The following is a 13,339-nucleotide window of genomic DNA, read 5'->3' as shown; positions in this document are numbered from 1 at the left end:
AGTCACTTTCTTAGTGTAATTTCAGATTGCTTTTCAAAATTTTTGTTGTAGTAGCTAGCAGTGTGTTAGTTTTGTACATTGAACATTCCTATCTTTTGTCATTCTTGCTATTTGGTCGGGTTTGAGGTAAAACCTTTAAGTTGTTTTGATTTTTATTTATCTTAGCAGTGACTTGGAACAGTCTTTCACACAATATATTCATAGTTTGTAATTCTTTTGAGAATTGTTTTTATCCTTTCATCATCTATTTATACTATTGCACTGAAGTTACTGAATATTTAAATTATATTTAATTAGGAGATTCTTCTTACTCTGTAGAAATACTCTCTATTTCATAAGCTGCAATTATTTTCATTATTTTGGCTAATTCTTATGAGCAATATAATATGCGATCATTAAATGTCTTATGAAATGATATTTTTGGGAGGAATTATGTACATATGTAAGTATATTTAGAATGAACACAAGCTGGTTATATATAGTCTGTGAGAAAAGGAAGATACTAGCAAGTTTGAGGGAATTGGTATTTATTTATTTACTTTTAAAAGAAAAATCTGTCACCCTTACTTACATTTTGCTATAGGTTTCTTCTTTGTTTATGGTGAGAAAGTAAAGATCTCCAAGATTTATTTCCTCTAATGGTATATCCACTTTAGTTCATTGGACAAAGATCTTCTGTTTAGATTTCCAGTAGCAGTTATAAGCTGTATTTGTAAACTGTATAGAAACTTCATAATTTTAGCACTGCCACCATTACCACCACCTCTCTCTATCCCCGCACAAGTGAAAGAGGGCTTCAGAGGTTTCAAAGCAATTTAACATTTATTTGTGTTTGTTTTGTGGACTGCCAGTGAATTTAAGTGGCCAGCCTCATAGTGATGTGTATTTTTGTATTTAAATAAGTTGATACTTGAAAAACTTACTCAGTCTTTTGCAGAACCACAGTCCAAGAAACCTTTCTGGGCACAGTAGATTCTGTTTTGAGCTGTACTTTTTTGGCATCCCTCTGAGAACCTCAGTTCATCTCCACACCACTAGGAGGCATGGAGTTGGATTTTGTGGAGTGTCATTGAAAACTGTCCTCATTAAAAAGAATTCATTTATCTCATTAATTGTTAGCCCCAGAATAAGCATTCAAGAATACTTATTGATAGAATTGGAAAACTGTATGCTCTGAGTTAAAGAAAAATATGAATCAGTGAAATTTTTTGGAATTTTAGTTAGTAATGCAACTAATGGAGAACAAAATGTTATTAAATAGTTTGTCCAGATAGCTGTAATTGATAAGATCATCTTTTAATCAATATAACATTTGTTAAATGTGTATATTTAACTTTTTGACCTATAAATGAAAATTGCTGAATATTTGAAAATGATGAACTATTAATATTTTGTCATAGTTTGGTCATACTAGTTATTTTTGACATGTCTGTATTTTTAAAAAAAATATAGAAATATCCAAGACTACCTTTTTGATTTTTCATTTCAGGAGCTATCACAGTGGCATGGCAGAATCCTTTAGTAAGCTGGTTTAGTGCTATGATGCACTGCTTTGGAGGGGGAATTTTGTCTGCTTTTCTGCTTGGAGAAGCTCCAGTAAAATTCCTTGAAAATAACACCAATGTCTTATTGGCATCTTCAATCTGGTAAGTAACAACTGTAATAAAGTGTGACATATTCATAAAAAATATTTTCAGAACTGCTTTTATATTGAAAGCATCTCAAATTTGGAAATTCCCTAAGGAATCAAAAATTACAAGTAAGAGTTCCACTAGTTACTTCATGGGATGATCTTTTTCAGTCTGAAGTTTTTCTTCATTTAATTTTCCTGTGGAAACATTTTACAAATTTATTTAAATGGATAATAATTATGTTAAAAACACATTAAGATACATCAGAATTAACTCCTATTTTATTGATCATTGTCATTGCTTCTATAATTGAATGTTTAAATAGTCACATTAGCTGTCTCATTATTTAAGGTAAAGATACTTAATATAATATTGCTCTGACGAGTACAACTTAATACATCCATTAAGAAATTATAGTCAAAATCTGATATAAAATCATAAAACTTTGCAACAATATTGTTTGGCTGATTGTTTATGTATGACATTATTTCGCTCCTGCCACATTCAAACTCAGTTAATGGTGATAGGCAGTGCACGCCTATATTTATTAGTAAAACTTCTTAACAGGAAGAGCCAACAGGAAATACTTTTTCAAATGTGTTCAGACAATATGAATACCAAACCCTGAGTGGTACTAATTATCCATTTAAGTGGAATTGTTTAGCCTTTAATTAAGAAATACTTCAGTGTTCAGAGAGTTTTGAATTTCACTGATATCTGTATACCTTTCAGTTTTGCAGGTAGCAGTCCATTTACTTTCTCACATCCTGTGCTATTTTTGCTCATGTCTTTCCCTAAGACCCCCACAGAATTGATACCTAGTATGAAGAGGATTTTTCTAGGCCTATAAAATTTTATGGTTGTGAGAAGAACGCATAAGATTTCCATTATTTGTCACTGATTCTCATTATATGATTGAGCCACCTCCTTTTCTAATCATACTTTATATAATTTTACTTGAATATAGTATTGTTTCTTTTGGTTCTTTTGACTGTTGTATTTATTGTGTTTTTTGTTTTCCTATTTGTGCTTACTGTACTCACCATCAGTTTAAGTCCTTTCAAATTTCTCTGAATTCTTCATATTTGTAATTTTAAAAAATTACATTTTTATTATGAACTTTATCATCAGCAAACATGGCATATAGTAGGCACTTAATAAATGCTTTTTGAACAATAGACACTAAACATTTATTAAGTGCCTGCTTATGTTTTGTGGACTGCCAATCAACAAACATTTCTGTATATAAAGAACAAAAAAGAGGCTCATATATGGAATCTTGAACTTTAGTTATATAGTTTGTTTTTTTAAGCATATATTAAATTTAACATGATGGTAAGAATTTCCCTGTTTAGATGTGTTTCCTTCTGAATTTTTTTTGTTTTTTCCATTTATTTTGAATGTTTTAATTGATCGTCTTTTTATTCCTTTTTGATTTTTATCACTACTCCCAAAATCCTCTTCCTCTCAGTAGAAGTCTCTCATATAATAAATAAGTGTAGTCAAGCAAAACAGTTCAATACATTGGCCATGTCTAAAAATGTATATCTAATTTTATACCTTTAGTTCATTAGCATTTTGCCCAAAACAGGGTGGCATGCATAGTTCATCATTAGTCTTCTGAAGTCATGATTGCATTGATAAGAATAGAGTAGTCTTTCAAAATTGTTTTTCTTTGCATTTTTGTGGTCATATTGTAAATTGTTCTGATTCTGTTAATTTTCTTTTGCATTAGTTCATATAAGTTTTTCAGCTTTCTCTGAATTTATCCTAATGTATTTTCTTATGGCATAATAATAATTGATCATAGTCATATGCCATGATTAGTTTGTTTAACAGGTCCTCAGTTGTTGAGCATCTGTTTTGTTCTAATTCTTTGCTACCACAAAGTATGCTATTTTGGATGTTTTCGTATTTGTTGGGTTACACCTAGTATACTCTTTGGGATCAAAGAGTATGCAAATTTTAGTCATTATTTTAAAAGCATAATTCCAGATTGCTTTCTGGAATGATTGGACCAATTCATAACTCCACCAACATTGTATTAGTGTATCTGTCTTCCTTTAGCCATTCTAACATTTATCATTTAAATTTTTTGTCTTTTTTATCATTTAGCATGGAGTAAGGTAAAACTTTAATTGTTTTATTTGTCTTTTACTCACAATTAGTGATTTGGAACAATCTTTCTTAGAAATGATTGTTAATATATTTTAATTCTTTTGAGAGTTTCATTTCCTTTGAGCACTTTTCCTTTGGGGCATGGCTCTTGGTCTTAATTTAAAGCTCATTCCCTATATGTCTTGGATATCAGAACCTTCCTGGAGGTGTTTAATGCAAAGATTTTTATCCCCTAAATTGACTATTTCTCTTTTTATCCTTGCTGTACTGATTTTGTTCTTGCAAGACTTTTCCATTTTGTCTAGTGAAAGTTATCTATTTCATCTTGTGTGATCTTCCACATGCCTTATTTAGATATAAGAATTCTGCATCTGTTCATAACTGTGAAAAGTACCTGGTCTCATTCTTTTCAGTTTTTCATATAGTTTGACTTTTTATATTGAGATCATTTTCATTCAGGTCATTTAGATTTTATTATGATATATGGTGTAAGATGTTGGTCTAAAGCTAAATTTCTGCCATACTGCTTACCAACTTTCCAAGTAGTTCTTATCAAATAGAGAATACTTCCCCTTGTACTTTATGTTTTGGGAGTTTATTGAAAACTGGGTTACTGATCATAGGATCATAGATCTTGAGTGAAATGAGACTTCAGAAACCGTCTAGTCCAGCTTCTTAATTCTACAGATGAGGAAATGATGGTTCATAGAGAGTGTGTCTTACTCAAAGTGACATGGGTAAATAAAAGTCTAAGAAAGGACTGCATTCATATCTTCAGACTCCAGAACCAGTCTTCTTTCCACTGTACTGCTGTTACCAATCAGTTAATCAGTAAACATTTGTTAAATGCTTACTGTGTACTAGGTACTGTGATAAACACTGGGGATACAAAAAGAGACAAGACAGTTCCTGCCCTCAAAGAACTTATAATTGAGAGACAACATGCAAACATATATATGATGTAAACTATATACAGGATAAGTAGAAAATAATCAACAGAGGGAAGGTATTCCAATTAAGAGGGCATGGAAAAGGTTTCCATTAAAAGAAAGGATTTAAAGGAAACTGGGGAGGTCAGTAGATGGAGCTGAAGAGGGAAAGTGTTTTCAGGCATGAAGGACAGTCAGTGAAAACGTTCAGAGTCACAAGTTGGAATCTTGTTCATGTAATAATCAGGAGGCCAGTGTAATTGGATTGAAGAGTATGTATCTGGGAATAAGGTATAGACTAGAACCATAGTTGAGTGTGACTTTTTTTTTTTCTGATTCTTGCACTTACCTAGTCAGTTCCAGTCATCTATTTTTTAACTATTGCCTAATAATTTTTATGATTATTGCTTTATAATATAATTTGAGTTCTAGAAGTGCTATTCTCCCTTCATTCCTATTTTAAAAAATGATTTCCTTTAATACTCTATAGACCTTATTTTTCCTCCAAATGAATCTTATTATATTTGCCTTCATAAAGTAGCCCCTTGGTAGTTGGATTGGTTTAACATTAAATTTCTATAATAATTTAGGTAGCAACATCATTTTTATTGTCACAGCCCAACCAGGAATGATGACATTTTATTTAAGTCATTCTTTAACTAAATAGTATTCTGTAATTGTTTGTGTATAAATCTTGTGTATTTTGTGGATTGACTCTCAGATACTGGGGAGACTTCTTTTTCCAGATTACTTATCTCTTAATTGATGGATCTGATGATGTCAGTCTCCATCCTTTTTGATCTAGCTAAAGCTTTTGATATTGTGGTCTACTCTCTTTTTCTGGATATTGGGTTTTCATAACCCCTTTCTCTTATTTTTATGCTCTTTCTCACTCTTGGCATTTGCCCCCCTTTCTCCAACTTGTCTGATCTCTCAGTCTCCTTTTCTAGACCATCGTTCATATCTGACCCCCAGCTATGGTATACCCCAAGTCTTTGACCTGGGTCCTCTTTACTTTTTTTTTTCTAGACACACTCTTTCTTTGGTACCTCAGTTGTCATCTCTATGCAGATGACTTCCAGAGCTCTATGACTATCCCTAGACAGGCCCACTGTTGAGGACCACAGGCCAGTGAGACTCTGACCCTGATGTCTGAATAAGCCCCCCCCTTAGGTAAAGGGCTTGCTGCCAGGCCCGGATCCGTCCCCATCTCCCGGGGAAGAGTTCAAGCATATGCAGGTGTGAAGATGGGATCCTCAAAATAAGCGTCCCCCCCCCCTCAAGAACACTCTAGTGCGCAGCGTGCGCAGGGGAAATCCTTCAGGAAGCGTCCTATAAAAGGCTTTCACTTAGAACAATATCCCCATCTCTTAGTTCGCAGCCTCTGGGTAGATAGCACTCTCAGTCCTGTGGGGAATAGCACAACTCCCAATTCTCTTAGCTCTGCTCTGGGACGGCAGGGTTGCCCACATTCTCTCAGCTCTGCCACATCTGTTGCCTATTGGATATTGAATAAGCAATAGTGTCATAGACATTTCAAATCAAGCATGTCCAAAACAGAACTCATTATCATTCCCAAAATTTTGACTCTTTTCCAAGCTTCCCTTTTTTCTGTGCAGGGTACCATCTTATTCTAGTCATACAGGTTCCTAACCTTGAAATCATTTTGTATCCTTATCTTCTCCTCACCCCACATCCAATTTTGACAAATCTTGTCAATCTGACCACATTTCTCACCTTTTCTCCGCTCGCACCTCTTCCCACCTCCAAACTTCCTACCTAGTCTAGTCCCCATCACTTCTCATGTAGATATTGCAGAAGCCTCCTAATTGGTTTCCCTGCTTCAAGTTTCTTTCCCCTCCAGTTCATTCTCCATAGGGCTGACAAAATATCACGGAATTCTTAGAGCTCAGGTACTACCATTCCTGTTCCTTTGCCTTATTGCAGCACCCTAGACACTACTGGGTTTTACTATAACCCTTGCTATTATTACACCTAATTTATTAAGCCTTACTAATCAGTCAGTAAACATTTATTAAGTGCTTACCATATGCCAGGCACCATGCACTGGGGATACAGAAAAAAGGAAAAAGACATTTTCTGCCCTTGAAAAACTCGAGTATAATGGGGGTAATAACATCTCCTGTACTGCTGTACCTTTCAGACCCCCTGAACATTGTCAGCTGCCTTGTTGCTGAACCCTCAGGATGACTGGGCCATTCTCTCCATCCTGAAGCTATCTTCTATATGTGTTATCATCTCTAATTAAAATGTAAAGTCCGTGAGAGTAGGGATTGCTTCACTTACCTTTTGCATCACTTTGTATCCCCAGTGCTTATTTATTAGTTACAGTGGCTGTTTTTTGTTGAATTGTTTTAGTCATGTCTGACACTTTGTGACACCATTTAGGGTTTTCTTGGCAAAGATACTGGAGTGGTTTGCTGTTTTCTTCTCTAGCTTATTTTACACTTACAAATGAAGCAGACAGGTTGAAGTGATTTGTGCAGGTCACATAGCTAGTAAATGTCTGAGACTAAATTTGAACTCAGGTCCTCCTAATTCCATGGCCAGATCTCTGTCCACTGCAGGTTGTTGACCTGTGGTAAATACTAACTAAGCATTCACTCATTCATGAAACTCCAGAAGCTCACTGTTACCTGTAGGAGCAAATTTGAATTCTTCTGTTTGGTTAAAGCCTATTAAATATTAAAACCTGGCTTCAACCCTTTTTTGCTTACCTTATTGTGCATTAATTGTCTTCATTCATTCTGGGGTCCAGCCAAATTCTCCTTCTTATTGAACATGTTGCTGTATTTCCTTTTCTTATGCCCTTGCACAGACTTTTTCACTATGCTCATTTCTTTCTTACATATAGCTAATAGAATACCTTGCTTTGTTCAAAATTTACCTTGAGTGCCAACTTCTCTCTGCAGACTTTTCTTGTTTCCTTTTAACCTGTAGTGTACCTTGTATTTACTTTGTTTATATATTGTATGGGAGGCAGCTTTTTTGTCACTGACCTTGAAGTCAGGAAGACCTGGGTTCAGGTCCTGCCTCTGACACATATTAATTGTTTGACATCATGCAAGGCACTTTAACCTTTCAGTTCTCCCCTCCCCCTTTTCTTTTTTTTTTTTAATTAAATTTATTTAGTTAGATTTTAAGTTCCAAAATGTCTCCTCTCCCTGCTGATCCTACACTAGAGAAGGCCACCATTTGACACACACTTACACCATGCATACTTGTATTTATCAGTTCTTTCTCTGAAAGTGGATAGCATCTTACTTCATAGGTCCTTTGTAGTTGATTTGAATATTTATAATTATCCCTTATAAGGATAATTTATGGTTATCCTTTGAGCAATATTGCTGTTACTCTCTATAATATTCTTTTGGTTCTTCTCATTTCACTCTTCATTATTTTATGCAAGTCTTTTTTTTATATTAAATATTTATTGAAACAGAGATGAAGCTGGAAGCTTGGTGGCATAGTGTAGGGAGTGGGACCACATGGAGGTCAGATGGGTACAGAGTGTGACAGAGCACATTGAACAAACAGTATGTCAGGCCTTTATACCTGACAGTGCCAGTAGTTTGGTCCACAAAGTTTCTACAGTTTTCACAGCCTGCACTGAGGAACTCTCTCTCTTTGTCCCCTTCATGGGGCTGGGGTCTGGTCTTGCTCCCAGAGAAGTGAATTTAGGGCCAGGGATTTGTCTAGTAGAGCCTGTACCCCGGAATGGGCCCAAGGTTGTGTCAGCCTCTGAAAAGCTGCCTTTTTTTCTTTTTTTTGAGCAAGAGGTAGAGAAGGGAAGGGACCTATAGGAATGTGAAGGAAAGTTCGTTTGCAGAGCCTGAGAGGAATAGGACAGAGGGAAGGACGTTGATGTCTCTTTCGCCCATAAAACTGAGAGGGGCAGAGGGACAAGGGCTGGAATGGCCTCTTCTTGCTCCTTCCAGATGGGCAAAATCCCAGGATGAAAGAGACAGTCAGGCATAGATGGAATTCAATTCAGGCCAATCCTACAGCACCAAAATGTACATCTTTCAGGGGGCATCAGGGATGCTGAGGCTCATCAGCTGTGTCCTGGGATCAGGACTGCACCCCCTGTCCCAGTCCACCCTAGCCTGAGAGGAGATGGTGATGATGAGGGCATGAGATCATCTCTAAGCCCTGCCCCCAGAGTCTCCTCCAAGCCCTGCTAGAATGCAGCACATGCGGTCCAAGGTCTGACCTCCAGCTTCCTCCCCAAGTCTGACTATGGGTCCTTCAATTTGTCTTCTTGGCTGGCTTTCGATTCTTCAGCATTATGTAAGTGATGAACAGTCCCACAAACAGCAACAGGAATAGGCCAGCTGCTAGAGGGATGATAATGGCATACTCCCTGGGCAGGAAGTACTTGTGGATGATGTGATCACTGTCTATGAAGGGCAGAATGTTCACCCAAATTGTGTAGTAGATGAAGGTCACAAGACTGAAAACCACCAGGCCAAATCCAACCACCTGGTCTGTTCCTGTGGCCATTTCTGTCGGATCCCAGTTGGAGAAGGACTCCTATGCAAGTCTTAACATGATTTTTGTTTTTGCTTTTTTGGAGGGGGGGAAGGTAGGGCAGTTGGGTTTAAGTGACTTGCTCAAGGTCACATAGCTAATAAGTGTTAAGTGTCTGAGGTCGGATTTGAACTCAGGTCCTCCTGACTCCAGGGCTGGTGCTCTACTCACTGCGCCACCTAGCTGCCCCTCCATGTTTTTTTAAAATCAACCTGCTCATCATTTCTTACAGCACAGTGGTATTGCATCACAATTATATGCCACAACTTGTTTAGCCATTCCGCATTTTTGAGCATCCCCTGAATTTTCAGTTATTTGCCACCATAAAGAGAGCCACTATAAGTATTTTAGAACAAATAGGTTTTTTTCCTTTTCCCTGATCATCTTGGGAAACAGACTAATAAAGTGGTGTTTCTGGGTCAAAGGGTACACACAGTTTTAGAATTCTTTGGGCATAATTCCAGACTACTCTCCCAAATAATTGGAGAAGTTCACAGTTCCACCAACAGTGTAGTAGTATCCCACTTTTCCCACATCCCCTCCAACATTTGTCATTTTCTCCTATCACTTTAGCTAATCTGATAGGTGTGAGATGATATCTCAAAGTTGTTTTAATTTGTATTTTTTAAATCAAAAATGATTTAGAACTTTTATGGTTTGGTGGTTAAACATTCTGGTCATTCTGCCATCCAACTCTCTAGCTATTGTGGTCCTGTCTGGTTAAGACAGATAGTTAGATATTGTGGTCCTGTCTTGGGCTAGATAGATGATGTGATTGTGCTTGAATCCAATAACACACCTGTTTCTGTGAGAATGGGTCTGGGGGCAGTGACCAGGTAGAGGCAGTAGCTAGGTTCTTATCACATGGACACACCTGCTGTTTCTCTGGGAACTAAGAGTTCAGGGACACACCTGTTGTTCCAGTGAGAAGTGAGGCATATACAAAGAAGTTAGGATATTGGTGGGGAGGGGGTAGGTGGGTGCAGTGGGCCTGCTGGTCATTAGGGCTAAGCCTATAATGAAATTAGAATATTGGGGCTGGGGCCAACTTTATTAGGATTCCATCATTCCCCCCTCAAAGAGTTGGGACCCGAATTCATTTGGGAGAAGGGACAAAGGTCTCAGCTTCTTCAGGCTGAAAAGGAGTAGAGCGATCCCTGTCTCAGTGGGTCCCAAGGAGGAGGTTGACTAAAACTGAGCATAGATCACATCCAGGGGATGGTAGGTGAGTATGGACTGGTATCCACTGCTTGCTGCCAACTCTTCGTGAATTGGCCTGTAATCTGAGAGACACAAATCTGACAGGCAAGTTCAATATGCAGGGCCCAAGATATAAGGAGAAAGACAGATATATCTAGTAACAGTCAGTTGACTAGCCAAGTACCTTTTTTTTTTTTTTTGGAGGGAAGTTGGGGTTAAGTGATTTGCCCAGGGTCAAGTGGCTAGTTTTTTGTGTTAAGTGTCAGAGGCTGGATCCAAACCCAGGTCCTCCTGACTCCAGGGCCGGTGCTCTATTCACTGCACCACCTAGCCGCCTTTCCAAGTACCTTTTTACTAAACTATTTAGGCTGTAGAAAGGAATATAATTTTAGGCTTAATAGCTCAGATCTAACACACATTCTAGTAGCTCAGATGTATCCCAGCCTTAGTATATGGGATAATGATTAACATTGTGTTTGTACCTTTGTTTCACAAACTTCTTTTCACTTATCTAATTGTTCCCATATCATTCAGAAAAAAAAAATGTTCTATTCCAGAGATTTAACCTTTCACTTGACTATACAGGCAGGTAGATGACAAGCCTGTGTACTAATTTACCCAGTTGTTTGGAATATGGAATGACTATACATTGAGATTGAAAACAGCAAGATTTTACATACCTGCGTTGTATTCATATATTTATGAATATATGACCACTTGCTCTAATTAGAGAAATTTACCATAAAAGGGAAAAGCAGGGACATGCCAGATATGACAGGATAAAACATCCTTAGCTCTGTTTGAATTCAGATAAGAGTCACTTTAATTTCATCTCATAGCCAGACTCAGGAATAGCCAGGTGGAAAGCATTCCTTTTCAAAGGAAGACAATGGGGAAACTGAGCCAGGAGGGTCCCATTTTAGATTGAAGCTAAAATTGTCCTCTTGGCTTTTCCCAAAAGCAAACCTTCACCTGTAGCAGGATTCCCTCTGGGTAGATTGTGGCATTTCTCTCAGATCCTGATTTAATGTGGACAACTATATCTAAATTCAAATTCAAAATAAAACTAGTTGCAGTCCCAATGCCTTTTACCTCAAATGGCAAGTCTCACCAATCACAACTTAAGGCTTGATACAATTGCTTTTATTTGTATGGAGTTGCAATAAGCAATAAAATTTTACCATGACTTAAATACACATGAGATTTCATTTCTCAGTAAGCCAAGTTCATTGTTTAGGAACTCCATAACCCAGACAAGCTTTAATTTTTTCCTGGGGCTGATGAACTTGCCCACCAGATGGTTTCTGGGGATCTGGCAAGTTTGCCATAAGGAGAAATCAATAGGGTCCCTAAAGAAGGGACTGATTTGCCTGTTTACCCTATGATACTCTTCTTTTGGACTGATGAAAGCCACATACTCTCTGTGTGGCAAGTCCTTTATTTTCAATACTGATTTTTTCTTTTTCCTTGCCATGATGTCTTTCAGGGTTCCCATATTTTATTTTTGGGATACTAGTATATGGTAGCTGGCATGTATGGCCTCTGGTCATCCCCTATAGCCCTACATTGGAGGTGACCTTGACCATCTTCCTAAGGGAGGGCAATAGGAGGTGTCTAACCTGTCTACCCTTAGAGCTGCTATGGGATCAATTTTTAGGTTTTAACATTATAACAATAATCCCAAATAACTTAGTTAACAGTCTTACAATTTTCAAAAGTGAGTCAACTTGTTTTAGCTTTAAGACAGGATTAGTAGAACTTAATAAAATAACATAGCTGGTTTTAAACATTTTTTTTTCTTTAACTTTCAAAAGTTCAGATTAAAAGTTGCTTTGTCTAACACTATTTCTGGCTCACAATGATCACTCAAGTTTTATAATATATACAGTGTAGAAATACAATAATAACAGTGAGATGACATTAATTGCATTTCCAAATCACATATAAAATTTATTAACAAAAGATTGGCCTTACCAAGTGTAGAGGCTGGTTGACTTCTGACCTCCTTTTCTCCTCTCCTTTTCTCATCTCCCCACATTTGCAGAGCCTTGTTGTGGGGGTGGTGAATTTAGGAAGGAAAGAGAAAGAGGGCACCATTTCTTGTGTGGGAGAGACTAAGGACCAGGTAGTACCAGGAGGTTGTAGAGTCTAGTGGCTGCATTAAAGGTCCAGGAACATTGAGGAGGGGGTTTTGGTGAATAAGGAGGAGGGTCCCTGAGGAACCCATAGGCTTCCTGATAGGGGTTGCTTGGCTTCAGGGAAGGTGGAGCAGAAACTCCAGGTTCCAGTGGTGTGAAAGCAAGGACTTGGGGATTTGAGAGGAGAGGTTCCTCTGCTTACCTAGAGGACTGGGCTTCAGGGTGCCCAGGGACCTAGGCCTGTTGCACTGGGGCCCCGATGTAGCTGCTGTGCCTCTCCCCTTGTTCCTTTCACCAGGTGGAGGAAGTTAACTCAAATTCCCAACTATTCTTCTAACTTTTCACTGCAGCCTTAGCTTGGTCCGAACCAGGATGACTGGGAGAAGGCACTGAAGCCCTATCCTGGGAAGAACTGGGACCATGAAGAAGAGAATATTAGTGGTTGTAACTTTTCACCATGGCCTCAGTCTGGTCAGAGTTGGATCACAGTGAAAAGGCATTGTAGCCTTAGTCTTGTCAGAGGTAGGATTTCAGGGAGAAGAATCTTAGTGGGTTTTTTTTTTTTTACCTTTTGCTTAAGTATACTTCACTCAGCTGTTCACTTCTTTAAAACTTCTTTGAAAATGAGAGCTTTGTCCTAGAGAATCAAGTAAAAAACTACTTGAAACAATAAATAAATTTGGCAAAGTTGCAGGATATAAAATAAACCCACATAAATCCTTGGCATTCCTGTATATTTCTAATGAAATTCAACAGCAAGAGATAGAAAGAG

At 37.6% G+C, this 13,339-nt stretch overlaps 1 protein-coding gene and 1 pseudogene across 1 annotated transcript in view; one reads left to right on the top strand and one right to left on the bottom strand.

Annotated features, from left to right (window-relative positions):
• The window catches only part of TMEM38B (transmembrane protein 38B), an 88,186-nt gene that overhangs the window by 30,860 nt on the left and 43,987 nt on the right, over positions 1–13,339 (top strand). The window contains exon 2 of the mRNA XM_069090644.1: positions 1,490–1,646. Within this exon, the coding sequence (XP_068946745.1) occupies positions 1,490–1,646 (157 nt within the window). The remainder of the gene's footprint in view (positions 1–1,489; positions 1,647–13,339) is intronic.
• Positions 8,111–9,258, bottom strand: LOC138163102 (dolichol phosphate-mannose biosynthesis regulatory protein pseudogene; annotated as a pseudogene).

This window comes from Petaurus breviceps, unplaced genomic scaffold (genome assembly GCF_028583685.1).
Source record: "Petaurus breviceps papuanus isolate PSGF00001 unplaced genomic scaffold, PetGlider_PUasm1.0 187, whole genome shotgun sequence".
NCBI lineage: Eukaryota > Metazoa > Chordata > Mammalia > Diprotodontia > Petauridae > Petaurus > Petaurus breviceps.
This window is presented reverse-complemented; position numbering and strand designations above follow the sequence as displayed.